The 14,948-nt window shown below is 44.3% G+C and overlaps 1 protein-coding gene across 3 annotated transcripts in view; it reads left to right on the top strand.

Annotated features, from left to right (window-relative positions):
- The first annotated feature begins 911 nt into the window (after nucleotides 1-911).
- l(2)10685 (5-methylcytosine rRNA methyltransferase l(2)10685) overlaps nucleotides 912-14,948 on the top strand; it is a 74,828-nt gene continuing 60,791 nt past the window's right edge. For 2 of the 3 annotated variants that reach the window (XM_065447712.1, XM_065447713.1), the window contains exons 1-3: nucleotides 912-1,038; nucleotides 6,790-7,058; nucleotides 12,690-13,042. In XM_065447712.1, the coding sequence (XP_065303784.1) occupies nucleotides 949-1,038; nucleotides 6,790-7,058; nucleotides 12,690-13,042 (712 nt within the window). In that variant the 5' untranslated portion in view covers nucleotides 912-948. Of the gene's footprint in view, nucleotides 1,039-6,789; nucleotides 7,059-8,961; nucleotides 9,132-12,689; nucleotides 13,043-14,948 lie in introns of those variants that run through there. The other variant, XM_065447714.1, reaches the window with a different exon arrangement.

The following is a 14,948-nucleotide window of genomic DNA, read 5'->3' on the forward strand; positions in this document are numbered from 1 at the left end:
AGTCGATTTTCCTGCAACCAGAGGTAGTGGACCTAGGTGACGTCTTCAGAGAGAAGATTTCACTAGTCCCTATTGAAGACCAACGGGCCGTGAGGGAGCGCTGTTTCCAATTCTTGAGGCAAATGGCGATGGGACTGCAGCAGCGACTTCCAAATGGCTCCTCTGCACTTCGAAGACTGTGTGCCATAAATCCCGATGGCATAGAAAGTGCTAAGAGCCGTGAATGCATAATGAAGCTACCGTTGCATTTTTTTTGGATGTTCCTCAATCGAACTGGAGTCTGAAATACGCCAGCTGCAGAGTGTTAGCGGTGCACTTGATCGCGCATCATGTTTGACTTTCTGGCACGCAGCGGCATCGTACAAGGACCCTTGCGGCGAATGCCCTTTTCAACACCTGGCGCAAGGAGCACTGAAAATTTTGACCCTTCCAATTTCTAACGCTGATGCAGAGCGCGTGTTCTCTTGCGTGAACTTGACGAAAACAGAGATCCGTAACAAAATGAAGCTGGACTTGCTCATGGCGATTCTGCGAATCAAATTTGGGCTACGACTTCAAGAAAAAACAGCATCATCGTTTGACGTTCCTGCTGAGTTGTTGAATAGAATGTGCCAAAATTACTCCGGCATGAACACTATCTACTCTAGATAAACTACGCGGACTGAACTTTTATTTATTTGCAACGTACCTGATGCTTGAAGGCCAAGCAAGAGAACCAAATTTCCTTGCTCTTTATTTACTCTGTGTTCTTGTGTTGATTCAAAATGATATTATTTATTGTTCATTAATAAAAGTTGCTTATAATAATGGTACTTTTCTACTTGGCTACAAATTTGGCGCCAAGACCAGGTGGCGTGGCTACTTTTGGCTACTTTTAGCCTCAGTTCTGGCTCTTTTTGAAAAATTCCCAACGGCAAGCCTGAGCGACATTGACACCGGTAAACCAGCATGGATCCTATGACATGTCGAGCGGCTGCTCGCATTCTCGTGCATTTCCGTCGTTTTCCGAACAGTAGTTGGCGTCATTACGCCAGTAAGGTAAGACACGCTTCTTCGCAATTTTATCAAGCTCTCGTGGTTATTGTCGCACAGGTGTTGTTTGTTCTTTGCGCCGGCACTCCAACCCTCACAGCTCGACTCTCTAAAGTTAGTCGCCGGAGCATTCGCATGTGGGCAGTGTACCTGTGTGAGATTAAAATGCCTTTAATTGAGTAAGTCAAACCACTCTGCTACTAGAAGTCAGACACCAGCTGTGACAGCTGTGGCTTGATTGTTGCAAGTGGGGGTTGGGGCAGGAAAAAGACAGGGCGATTGTAAAGTTAGGTATGGTATTTGTGCACTATTGAAATACAGGCTCGAGCTCCTAAAAATAAAATAAACGTTGAAACCTTTGTCACACGGTCATTAAAGCCAGTGGCATTCGATGGTTATTCGCTGCGTATAATTTCAAGCTGCACGTTTTAATATAAGTTACTCTTTCAATAGTCATCGAGACGGGCGTTTCGAAACATTGCGTTAGGCGCCGAGGATACGGGAAACTATGTGAAGAAACTTTGAATGAAGCAGCAATGAAATTTATGGTCCTATCTGATAAAATATGACCAGTACAGATTTCTACCACTAGATCGCACTGCGCTCAATAACGTAGGTGCCACGAAACTCTGTTGTTTTCGCATGTAGAAATCGATACAGCGCTGTCATGCCACTACAAAATTTCAATACCATCAACTCGAGACTAGGTGTTCATTATTTTATCATTCAGAAAAATGTGCTATACAATTCCCCAAGCATTACAATAGTATCACTGTATAATCCCCTGCAGATTGGAAGTTTGCGATAGTAGTGCCTATATTCAAAAAAGGCCACGGATATTTACCAGAGAATTACGGGCCAATCTCACTATTCCCCATTTGTTGTAAACTGCTACAGCATATGGTACAACTTACGCCGTAACCTACATACTAACGCCCTTGGGCCTTGAAGGTATTCATATAAGTGAACAAATAAAACAAATATACATGTATACACTTATGGCGAAACCACCCTCTAACATTCGCAAGTTACTTTTCCAGACATTTGTATACTGTCAGCTCGAGTTGCCTCTCCAATTTGGTGATATCATCACAACCTAACCAGTTTATTAGGATCAATTCAAAATAGGAATGCTAGGTAGGCTTGTTCCTTTTGGGTTGACGTAAGTCAACCCAAAGTGGAGAAGTTTTCTGCAGTTTCTGTTTTTGCCTCTGTTTTTCGTAACCCTTTCACAGCCACTTCCGAGTTATCTCTTGTTCCCTTTCTTTAACTTGCTCCCTGCTACTCCCGAGACAACTCGTGCAAAAAAAATCTCGGGGCCATGTCACAACATCTGGTCACATAAACACATAGAACTTGTAGGTTAAATTTTAGACAACAGATGGAGACAACACGTCCATCCGCGTCGCTTTGTCTCACCAGCGCAGCCATGGTGAGTCAGCATGCCATGTGCATCTGCACTTTGATGGACAAAGAAATTCATAAACTGTTGATGAATTCAGACTCAGTGAGGAAGCAGCTCAGCTAAATGGCTTGTTGAGCGACACAGCGAGGAAGAGCCCCTGCAGCCTAAGAGTCTGAGCAAGAAGAGGAAACCCAACAAATTTCTGCTGGAAGAAGAAAGAATTCCAAGCCTTAGGAGCATGCTTTCAACTTGTCTTCTTCAGGAATCTGCAATGGCATCACAGTGGCAGCCAGTCAGCTCGAGGTTTTTGAAAGCTTGTTTTTACCGTTAGTGAGTGAGGAAAAAAACCCGGTAGGGAGTTAGGAGAAAAGCAGAAAAACTTGGTAGTGAAAGGGTTAAATACATGTTAAACCTAATCAACGTAATTGAAATGCTGTGATTATCCTGTCTGTAACTATGGCAACATACCTAAAGTAGAGACCAACCTCTAAGCAAGTATTCTCAGCAAATTAACATGTTCGTATAGTACCTCTAAATCTTACCTGAGGTTGTAGCCGCTTTTGGCATGGTATTTGCAGGGCGTGTGCAACTCGGCTTCCACTCACAGTTTCATTTCAGCCATAGAGAATGGGTTATAGTTGAATGCATATTTCATGATTTTGCAAAAGCATGCCTAATTAGTTGCTGTTCTTCAGAATGATCTCTCTAAATGTAGACACTAACATCTTAAAATGGACTGATTGCTTTGTGACTAGTTGTGCTAAACATTTAATGGTGAACGATTGTTATTCACTTGCCTAAACAGTTAAATATGCTGATCCCCAACATTTTGTCATTGTCATCTGCTGTTTTTGATTTATATTGTTATTATATTATCTAATTATATATTTAATAATTATATGTGTTTATATATTTAGCTATTAATGACCTCACATACAACCCCTCCTTCCTAGTGTTGTTCACTGAAGACAGTGTCATCCTTTCTGAAATGAAACAGTAAACATTATTATCTTCTTCAATATGATCGTAATAGCATTGGGGGGGGGGGGGAATCGGTGATCTTTGTTCAGAATAGAATGTGTTCGGTCGCTGCAACGTCGCAAAGTAGGCGGTCCACAAAATTTGTGAGAATGGAAGGGAGTGACTAGCCAATAGGCTAGCGGTGGACTTTCCAGAAGTTTACGGGCCTCATTTGTCATCTGCTTGAGGACGATATTGCTACGTCATCCTGTGAGGACCTCATCCACCAGCCGTCGCGATGTGACAACATGACGTGACAACTTGACACGCATCATTCGTCGTGAGGTCAAAGCGGCACAACCGGCGGTCCCTTCATTCCCGTCACCTGATCATTCTCCGGTGACAATCTCCTTGATCCAGGCCGTCGTCCGTCAAGAGTTGTCCAACTTCGGCCTGCACTCCATTTGTTCCATATGCTCGGAACCTCTCTCTCCATGCACGGCCCCACCACGCCCTACTTACTCTTATGGACAGCGCAACCCCTCCGAATGGCGAACCATGAACGACAAACTGATCTGAACAACAAACCGAACCAGCACATCACGCGACTATATACTGCAGAATAAAATGTTTCTCACCTTCTAATGAATAAAACCTTCGTATGAAAAAAATGTATTTTTTGTTCTCAAGCTTAGACAGGTTCTCAAATAGTAATGTGTATGGCTGCTACAATTTATTACTATTAGTTTTTTTGCGGGACTGCTAGGTAGTGTCACGCACAGCAAAAAAAAAATGAGACTGGAACAGTGGCTCACCTTTCAAGAGGCAGAAGAACTTCAGTTTGGCCTAGTTGGTATTTACTGCAAATCATATTGACCGCAAAAAAGACGGGGACAGAGGAAGAAAACACATAAACAACCGCCCGTGCTGTTTATGTGTTTTCTTCCTCTGTCCCCATCTTTTTTGCGGTCAATATGATTTTCAAGAGGCAACAACATGTCGTAGCACTGCAATGTTGGACTGAGCCCCCGGGTCTCGGCACGCCAAAGTGAGCTGTTCAATGCACTGTTTGTTTCGAGAAACGAAAACAACGCCACAATTCGCTTCGTGTCATCTCTTCAAACGGATTTCGCACCTCCAACCGCTCTGCTTTCTCCTCGAGCAACAACAACGCAAAAATCGAAGCTCCCATTGCAACTGCTATTTTCTTGAATTAGATTATGGATTGGTTCTGAATGTGCTGTTCTGTAGCCACAGCCGCCATTTGTATCCAATCCAATATACCAGACGTTGCTACACAAAGCCAGTCTCATAGTGAGTGTGTGATAGCTCAAACAGTTCACCTCTCGTTGCGTTTTGCTGCTAGCAGAGGAAGTGTTCAGTTTGAAAATGATTGTCAGAGGCATGTCATCATTTTGGCGTCACCAAAAATGTGCCAGCACGGCAAATCGTGTGAAACTGAACGCGCATTCTGAACAACAATCTCCAATTGCGCCCTAGCTTACCAGTTAACACATCGCTAGTGACACCTACTTCAAGAAAATGTAAAATCGTGACTGTCTGCACCTTTCACATTCTCCTACTTATTCACGTTAATTTATTAACCCTTTCAGATGCCACTTTATCCTATAGATTGAAAACTTGTTTTTACCACACCTCCTGCATTTCTGCACCTCCTGCATCTCCTGCCGCAGAAAAGATTAGGAATTGTCAATTGTTTCTTGAGTTTTGTCATGTTTACAGAATCCCGACTCCATGCGAAAACTCGTTACAGGGACGTCAAATATGAGAACATAAAATATTTTGAGAGCACTTATCCAGCCACTTGAAAATTGGGCCTGGTCATGGCATTGTGAAAAACAATGAAAGAAGTGAACCCGCTGCATACAGCATACTAACAACAAGTAAAAACGCCCAACCATCTAGGTTCCTACTCATTTTGCTAAATCATTCTGCACGTTATTCAAAATTGCAGCACAGTGCTAATAAGTGTTTCAAGACGTATGCAACACATTTTATGCACTTTCTGAAAGAGCAGAATAAGGTTTTACCATGCCATACCATACTTTCATCAGAGCTTTTGCTGTTGATGAACTATCTTGCTGTACACAATTGTGTACACCGCGTCTGAAAGGGTTAATAAAGTTAAACTAGCGCGCGCTGCAAAAAATTATGCTTCTTTCGGGAGTTCAAGTAACCATTAATGTAACAGGGCATACAGGTACAACCTAAATTGCCAACAATGCTAATTGTACACTAGGATACCTGCGCTGAAACTTTCACCAAGCCTTTTAACTCTTATGCAAAACACTAATTCTTGCCAAGTTAGAATGTATTGCAGCCCCATGGCATCCTCCCAAAAACACATTAACATCTCAGGATACAAAGAAAGCACTGTTTTTTCTTGAAACTATGCTCAAACTTCAAGTGTCATATTACACTATAAGTTTTCTCTTGGTGTCCTAGACTTGGCAATATAAACGTAATAGGTTTTCTGTTATTCCAGGATATTTTCTTCCCCAGTGAAATCTTTCCGTGTCAATTCATCTTACAATCATTGTGTTCGTCATCTCAAGTAGATTATCCCATCAAAGTGCCACCTTTCCTTTCTGTCGCACAATCTGCTGTGTAGTTCATCTTTACTGAAGGCAAAAGAATTGCTTTACCACTTCCATCACTGCCAAATAAGATATAAAGTTTTTCAATACCGCATCACTTTTCAGTTTTTACCTTACTTTTATGGCAAGCACGTACCCACTGTCTTGGTAATTAAACAAACTGTGTTCAGACTAGATGGTATTATTTCGTTGTTGCAGGCAGTGTGAACTTAACCAGAACACAGGAACTAAGAAGTGCTTAGAATGGTTTGCTCCTGTGTCCATGCCAAGCTTCTGCTGCCTATAACCACAGGCTCTTTGTAAAGTAATACCTCTACATTACAGCTAATAACAAAGTATCAGGCATAGCGAAGTAAATCTAAAATGGTTCTCACTGATATCATTGTGTGAGGAACGTCTGCTTGTAGTGAATGTCAAATATAATGAAACGAGAAAAAGTAATTTTTGTTAGCCACAACCATACGAAGCTAAGGGAAAGCATAGAGGGAACTATTTGTAATTTAATTGTGGAAGTGATAAAATAACGAGAAATGAAAGTGGACAAAAAAAAAAGCTTGTCACCAATGGGGACTGAACCCATAATTTGTTCGATACACTTAGGCTTTCCTTGGCTTCATATGTTTGTGAATATAACAAAGGTATATTCATGTTGGAAATGATATTATTCTAACTATAGTTTGCTGTAATGTCCTCTTGACTTTAAAGGTATACCAATAGTTGAAAGGAAGAACACCAGCGCCATTTACTGAAGCAGCCTCGGTGTCACACTCGCAGGCAAGGCCCCACCCTGAGACTTTGGGCACGTATCGTGCACTGCGCCACTTTGATGAATTCTATGCGGCCGTGTTTGGTGATGCGTGGCCCTCGGTGCGTCTGGCGCTGCTGTGCCCCAACAAGCCATGTGCCCTTTCCAACACGTTCTCACTCGACACCGAGGACGTGCAGAAGCGACTGCGGTCCCTCGGTACTCTCAGCCTGCGCAACCTGTGTGAGCGCCGTGTGGCCACTGCCGCCAAGCAGGAGGGCAGCGAACCTGCCACCAGGTGGGGCGTCATGAGCATCCCCTGTAGGGGGAGCCTTCATACGCGCACCTAAAGCCTTTGGTAGGATGCATGCAACCACCCGCTAAATGCTCTGCTAAATTTCTCGCTAAACTTGGTGTTTTTGTGATTCAAAATGACAGTCTGCCAACAGTCGTCCTGCACAAGCCACAGTAACCGCTATTGTTGGTTATGTGCAAATAGCCAAATAATTTCTAAATATTTTGCACCCAGCGAATAAAAAACATGAAAAAATGCCATTTTGTTTGTCATTCTGTGTGTGTTTCTAATATGAATATATTTCCTGACAAGACAAGATGTTCTCCAATTATTGATTTCTGTTAGTTCCATTGGTAAATGCTACAAGGTGTGTGGGTGCTGTGATGTTCAGACATATTGGAGTGCACTTGACAGCCTTTTTGCGGGTCCTGTGACAAGTTCCAGCATAGCATGTTGTGTGCTTTGACGGTAGAGTACTCTCTCTGGTCTACACAAAACTCTAGTTCTGTAGTTTCTTCTGCTGCTTTAACGGACCACCAGTGGCTTGAACAGCATGCACCTGCACACACATGCGCATCATCGTAATCATCAGACTATCTTTGTGTTCACTGCGGGACGAAGGCCTCTCCCAGCGATCTCCAATTAACTCTGTCATGTGTTAGCAGATTCAAAGTTATGCCTGCATATTGTTAAGTTGCAGAAGTCAAATATAAAGATGAAGTTATAATGTTTATGGCATCGACTAAAACGTCCATCAAGTTCTGTTTGGTCAGCAAAGTGATCAGAGGGCTTTGCGGTCGAGTCGTAAATGCAGTGTCACTTCCGGGAGCTGCATAGCTAAGTTTTCCAGAGAGTGGCATCGGTGCTGCATTGGGGACGGTGGGCGACGAGCCTGTGGCAATAGGGACAATGGTCGAGGAGCTGGTGGCGAACGGGACTGGTGTCGTCGGAATGACGAGGGACTGTTCCAAGGAGCATGAGTGTCATTGTTTGGCTATTGTGGTGTCAATGGAGGCTGGTAATGATGCTTGCTCTTTTCGGAGCGATAATTGGGCAATGGCGGTTGCAGAGGGGAAGAGGCAGTACGGTTGTACAATGGCAAGCAACATGACCGATACGTTGGCAGGCAAAACAGTTTGGCTGGTTGTCTGCGGTTCGCCACTCGGCTCGATTTCGGTAGTGTGCAGGGTACCACAGACCAGTCGATGCATTTGGAGAACGAGACAGCCGTGAAGCGGAAACGGCACATACAGAATAAACTCCGAGATTAGCGCGTTCTTTGCAGACTATTACCTGCACAAATAGTGCTGTAGGCGAGTTGTTCGGCTCACTGCGGCGAGAAAAAAGGACTGCAGGAGCCATGGCTTCAAGTTCTCGCCGCATTATCCATGTCAGGTCATCTGATTATGATGATCGCTGCACTCCTGGTCTGTCGCAGCTGTGTTAGGCAGACGTGCGAACGGCGTTGCAGTGCAGCAGCTCTTGGCCTGCTTACAGCATTGACTCTTATATTATCTCCTGTACTGTTTCAAAATTTTTGCACCTGAGCAGGTTGAAAGCATCGTCAGCGATCCCCTTCAGTGCATAACCAACCTTGTCTGACTCAGCCATAATGTTGTTGGCCTTACGGCACAGAGCCATCATGTCCTGGATGTAAGAGACGTATGATTGTGTCGACATCTGGGCACGGGTCGCTAGTTCCTTCTTAGTGGTGCTCTTCCACCCAGCTGAATGGCTGATCCAGTCCCTCAGCTTCTGTTTGCATGTGTCCCAGTCATTAAGCTCTTCCTTGTGTTTGTCATACCCCGCCTGTGCCGTGCCTTGTAGGTAGAATAGCAAGTTATCCAAGATAATTGTCGGATCCCATTAGTTGTGGGCACTTACATGCTCATACGTGGCGATCCAGTCTTCCAGGTGGAGGTGGTCGGTGCCGCAGAACGTTCCTGGATCCCGAGGCTGAGCCAGCACAACCGTTGGGCTTGTAGCGTTGATGTGGGCCGCGCCATGTCGGTCCTGTTTCATCCGTCATGTTGTCCAGTTTAAGGTGACGACCACTGCGGAGCTCCGTTGTTTTTCGTGGGTACCCCGCACCTCCACCAATTTGTTATGTTGCAGAACTCACATACCTGTGTGTAAAGGTGCATTTACAATATTTGCAAGAGAGACACCGACACATAAACAAGATGGCTGTTGAGACCGATTCCACCTCTACACATCAAATCTTCTTCTGACTCACCCCTCTTGGTTGCGTCGTAACAATATTTGCACATTTCATCACAACACCTAATTCTCTGCTGTCCTCGACTACACTTCTCATCCCCTTGACAACATTCTGTAGCTCTAATAGACCACCCATTATCTGTCGTACGCAGTATATGGCCTGCCCACCTTCATATTTTTCTCTTAATGTCAACTATAATATTGGCTCAGGGTGTCTACCAACCGGGAAAACCGGGAATTCTCAGGGAATTTGAACAGTCTGGAAAAACTCAGGGAAAACTCAGGGAATTTGTGCTTCTGTCAGGGAAAATTAGCTGTAACTTTATTGAAAGGGAACGAAAGTCGTGTTAATGCTCGCTCCAGTAACAGAGGAATCGCAATGAATCGTCATTGACGCCGTGTCATCGGCACGATGTGTTGCCAGAGTAGTTAACGACCGATTTTCCAGACGCTTTTTCGGACATGCCCGATAATTTGCACGGCTTTGCGGCACCACCACGTACTCCATATAGTAAATGTATATTGCCCTGACTGCAGGTCTGAAATGGAATTAATCAAAGCCGCCAGCTCCGCCATTTTGATTATCTCGCCGCCTCGAACTGGCACTATCGCACGCAGATCCGCCGGCAGCCGTAGCTACCACCACGGCAACGTTAGGTCTAGCTGCTTCTACGTTCGCTGTTAAGCTTCTTGCCGTGCGGTGCCGTGTTTTTCATTGAAAGAATTCGCCGCTGTCAGCAATGGCACCAACACCACGTTTGTAATCTTCGCCATTGGCTTCGAAGCTCGCAGAGCACACACAGCGCGTTTCGTAATGCCAGTCTCCGAAAGTTAGCTTCGCCTCATTACAGCAGTGTTAGGCGGTGAAGCTTAACAAGCGTTGGAAGGGGCAATTCTCACGGGACACAGTATGTATTCCTTAAATATACGTGCGTGCACCCCCATCTCCTGTCACAGCACGAGCACTGATATGCCTAATAAGTGTACTGGCAGGCCTTAAGAACTTTTGCGGACCTGCCTGTGCCAATTTTAGCCCTTATAGGCAGTTAGAGACATTCATTCATTTTTTTTTGGACTGCCCGATTTTTCGGATGTTTTTGCGGCCCCTAGAGAGTCCGAAAAATCGGACGTTGACTGTACAACTGACCAAGAGGATGCTTCAAATGATCCATGGGGTGAACGTGTGGCAGAAGGAAGATGAGAACAGGAAGGACCGACGTCCTGAGGAATTAATGGGAAATTAAACATGCCGCCACCTCTTTGAAGGAGCTTGAGCTCAAAAAACAAAGCGTTGGCTGATGCCGATATGCAGGTGTCCCTCATTCAAATTAAAATAAGCTATTTAAAGCAGTGAAACCCTACACTGAGATGTTTTGTACGGGCTGAGAGTATGTCATTGTCAGGACAGTTGAGATTGACTTCCCAGCTGCTGAGAGAGAGTCTTAGTTGTGACAAAGTTCAGGCCTCACACCGATGAGCTTGCTATCAGTTGATAGAAATAGCTCATATTAAAAAAATATTTACTTATGTATGCATCTCCTTACATTCGTATTTGTAAATGTTCGACCCAATTTGCAATGGGTTTTATCATTTTTTCACTGTGCATTTTACTAACACCTTCCTTCTGTTTTCTTTTTAAATAAAATAGATATTAATCCTTACTATTCAAACTGGATTAAGTCATTTTTTTTTTTTTCAACATGCTTACTAGAGAGTGACAGTATCGGGCAACATGGTGTCAGCCTGTCTTGACATAAAACAAAGTTCTGGCTCATTCAGGGAATTTAGCAAAAGTGCTCAGGGAAAACCTGGAAAACTCAGGGAATTTGGAAATGTCAGCTTGGTAGACACCCTGTGGCTACCCCCGTTTGCTCTCTCAGCACTTTTGTTTGATCGCTCATTGCATGGTCATTGTTAACGTCCAAGTTTCTGCCTCGTGTGTCAGTACCGGTAGAATGCAGTGAGTGCACACTTTTCTTTTCAAGGCCAGCGGTAGAGCTGTTTGTCATGATCTGGCAATGCCCGTTGTATGTGATCCACCTCATTTTTATCCTTCTGTAACCTCTCATGTTCAAGGTCCCCTGTGAGTAATCGACCTAGATCAGTGCACTCATTCACTTTCTTGAGGCTAACTGCCAGTCATGAAGAACAACAAGCATTCATGATTGCCGGTCACATGCACACATAGTGCTAACACCATAACTGCGGTTGAAGTGTTTGTATACTATTTGTTGTTGTAATAAAAACTTATTGAAGGCTTCAGGACAAGTACTAGTCGGAATCCACGTGCACTGCTCGATGCAGAGCAAGAGGCCCACTGGAGCTGCCGGTTGTTGGAGTGAGGAAGTGGGCATTTGTGCGTGCACTCTCTGAGTGTCGGCTATTATTCAAGGAAGACCACCATTCTGCAAGCTTGTTCATTGACTCCGTGACATTTTTCTGGCGCTAAGTAAGATGCCCACTTCATTGTCCTCATCCTGGTGACTGGTGGCTGCAGTGGGCATCATACTTCACATCAGTATAAGTGTGCAGCCATATTAAAGGTCACATTCAGTCAGTTTTCCAGGCAGGAGGTGGTTCTACCAAACAGGTTTTGAGAACAGAAAAGAAACAAGCTGCAGAATTTTGTGCAAACACATATACATGCATCAGAAGTATGGTCACCTCTCTCAAAATAGTCATTGTGTTCTTAAATACCTCACACACCCAAAACACTGCAGCATCTACAATAGGAATTCTGTGTTTCTTGATATCACCCCCCCCCCCCACCGTCCTCCTCCCTTTTGTGTAATGCCTGTGAGTACCTGCAGTATCTGAATAAATAAATATATCAGTAACTTGACTGTTTCTCATACTTCCATTGAGGTTAGATAAAGAAAATTCTGTGGCCGTGTCATTGTGTTACTGAGGTCATGGGCTCAATCCCCAACCACAGTGGCCACATTCTAGTGGGAGCTGAATGTAAAAATGTTTGTGTATCGTGCACTTTGTGCGTGTTAAAGAACCTCAAGTGGTCAAAATTAATGCTGTGCCCACCACCACTGTGTCTCAACTGTGCAGTTTTGGGATGTTAAACTCCACAACTTATTATTATTATTTTATTGATCTAGAACCGACCACTAAACTGCCACTCGTCTATATAGCCCACTGTGCAAATTGGGGTCTTTAAAACTGATAATTTTGTAACATTTTTTTAGAGCACAAGAAAGAATGTAGGACTGAAAGGAATGACGCGCTGTGTTTGCATTGTTCCTTTGAGTCATGTGTTCTTTTCCTGCACTAAAAAAGTTGTTATTGTGGATTACCAACATGCCCAAGTATAGGCTCTTTCCATTTTGATTTGAAAAGAAGGTGGCTGTAGTCGCCTGTGCTGCTTGCTTCACTGCACTAACTGCCAGCCATGTCTTCTGACAGCTTGGAGCTTGCCGAACCCCCCGTTGAAGATGCGGCTACTGCCAACAGCCACAGTGCTGCAAGCACAGACCAGAGCTTTGATGAGAGCTCACGCTACATGCCAGCAAATGACGCATCGCCCTCTCTCATGAGCTTCGTACCGAGCTCACGGCTTGTCTACCAAGAAGATCAGATCAACGAGGACTCCTACCACGGCTTCTACAAGCCTGATGCAGATGTGCGCCTGCCCGTCAAGCGCTGGCCACTGGGCAGGGAACCCATTTTCCGTGGGAAACTGGATGTTGCCATGTTTCCCACGGGTGACATTTCGGCATTCCCCCCACCTCGCCGGAGTGGCAAGGAGCGGCTTCTCGGTGAGTGTTGGTGTTTGATTTTTTTCAAATTCACTTTCGATTTCATTTCCATAGAGAATAAAGGGAGGCCCAAGGGAAAGTGAAAGTTCTTCCACTTTACAGAAATTTAGGTACCCCATGCAAGACAAACAGCAACGAGACCTATGTCAGACAAAATTGCCTTTCAAGGACATAGCAAAAAACAATGAGTCTGGTATTTGTGAATGCACCATATCTATACAGTACATACAGTAAGAGCATACATGGAGTGCAGTAAATGAAAAACGTGTGCAATGTGTAAATGCACGCAAAGCAACAATTATGGGAATTCGTACATGCAACATACATACAGAATTAACATGAAACATATCAAACAATTCAAAAAGTCAAAAATATCTAAACTTCAAATAAAATGGTCTCATAACATTACAAACAGATTACGTAAGCTCAACCTTTTGCAGTTAGTAATGCCAATACTTTAATTGCTTACAAGATAAGTTTACCAAAGCTAAAAGTGTATGTTGAATTCCCTCTTTAATTTGAAAAAATTGGATAATTTGGACGCGTGCTGTGGTCCCGCCAGGCATATGCATTATTTAATTTAATCAAACTGTCGTTAATTTGAACACATTTGGCTGCACATTGGCTAATTTGGACAACTCTCAGAGCTCAGAGAGCGCTGCAAAGCAAGAATACCGCCAGCGTACAACCGAAACGAAGTGGTGGAGTCCACATTGCCATAGTCACCACCAGAAATCCTATGTGCATGCCACCAATGCCGGAACACTTTGTGCCTTTAAAGCCTTTATTCTTGTGTTTACCACTGTACATAACAATGTGTTGGTCGAATGCCTTCATAACTACAATATTTACTCGCATAATGATCGCACTTTTTTCTAAAAAAAAATTGATGCAAATTCAGGGGTGCGATCATTACGTGGGTTAATTTCCCGCGCAAAGAAATCTTTTTTAATCCCACGTTTACTGCGGGCTGACAACAGGTCAACAAATAGGTGGCTGCCGCTGTAACAGTGGGCTTCTTCGATTTTCGGAGTTCTGGCAGCCCGCTGGCAGCCAGATGGCAGCCATGTAGTTCTAGTCCCGATAAAAGTCACGTGAGCTAAGATCCCAAGACAACCCGAACCTGCCCGAAGTTTGCAAAATCAACGCCGGGACAGTTGGCTGAATGTAAAGATGCTACCAGCATGGCAGCGCCCGGCGAAGGTGGCGCGCGCTCGGCGTAGTTGGCCTATTTGTGGGTTGCCAGCTTGAAAATATAAAGTTGTATTCAGGGATATGGTCACTTTTGCACGACGCGTCTGGTGACAAGACGCGAAATCGTGCGTAAATGATTGTATCCTCGAAAGTGATAGCTCGGGGATTCCTGCTCGCAGCAATCATGTCGCCCACCGGCGACATTCATGAGTTGGCGTTGTACCGTCACTTCACAAGACATTAAAAAGCAGGATATCGGGTACGTCCTATATGCATAAAATTTTCTGCAAACCTGTGTGGGCTTCAATTTCAGAAAGTTTGTGATGGCTGATGGTGCTTCTCATTTTGACCCTAAGGAGCTGGAGATGCGGCTGGCGCATGAAAATGCATGCTGCCTGTGACCAGCGAAAAGTTTCACACGAAAAATAACCTTGGCCGCGATCATAATAACAATAAGCCAATGTATGTGTGTCTAATGTACGTGTACTTATAACTCAAGCAGTGCATTCTCAACCAGTACATCAATGGCCTGCAGCTGCCACTCAAGCATACGACGGAGAGACGGAGCGAACACGGGCTAGTTGCAATGCCTTCGCTGACTGCAGAAAAAGGAAATATCTCCGCATACATATGCGAGATATGTGAAAAGGAACACCACCAGAGAAAGACGAACCGTAAATGTGCCGCAATATGTGTGAATGAGCGTCCACAA

Source organism: Dermacentor albipictus, chromosome 5 (genome assembly GCF_038994185.2).
Source record: "Dermacentor albipictus isolate Rhodes 1998 colony chromosome 5, USDA_Dalb.pri_finalv2, whole genome shotgun sequence".
NCBI lineage: Eukaryota > Metazoa > Arthropoda > Arachnida > Ixodida > Ixodidae > Dermacentor > Dermacentor albipictus.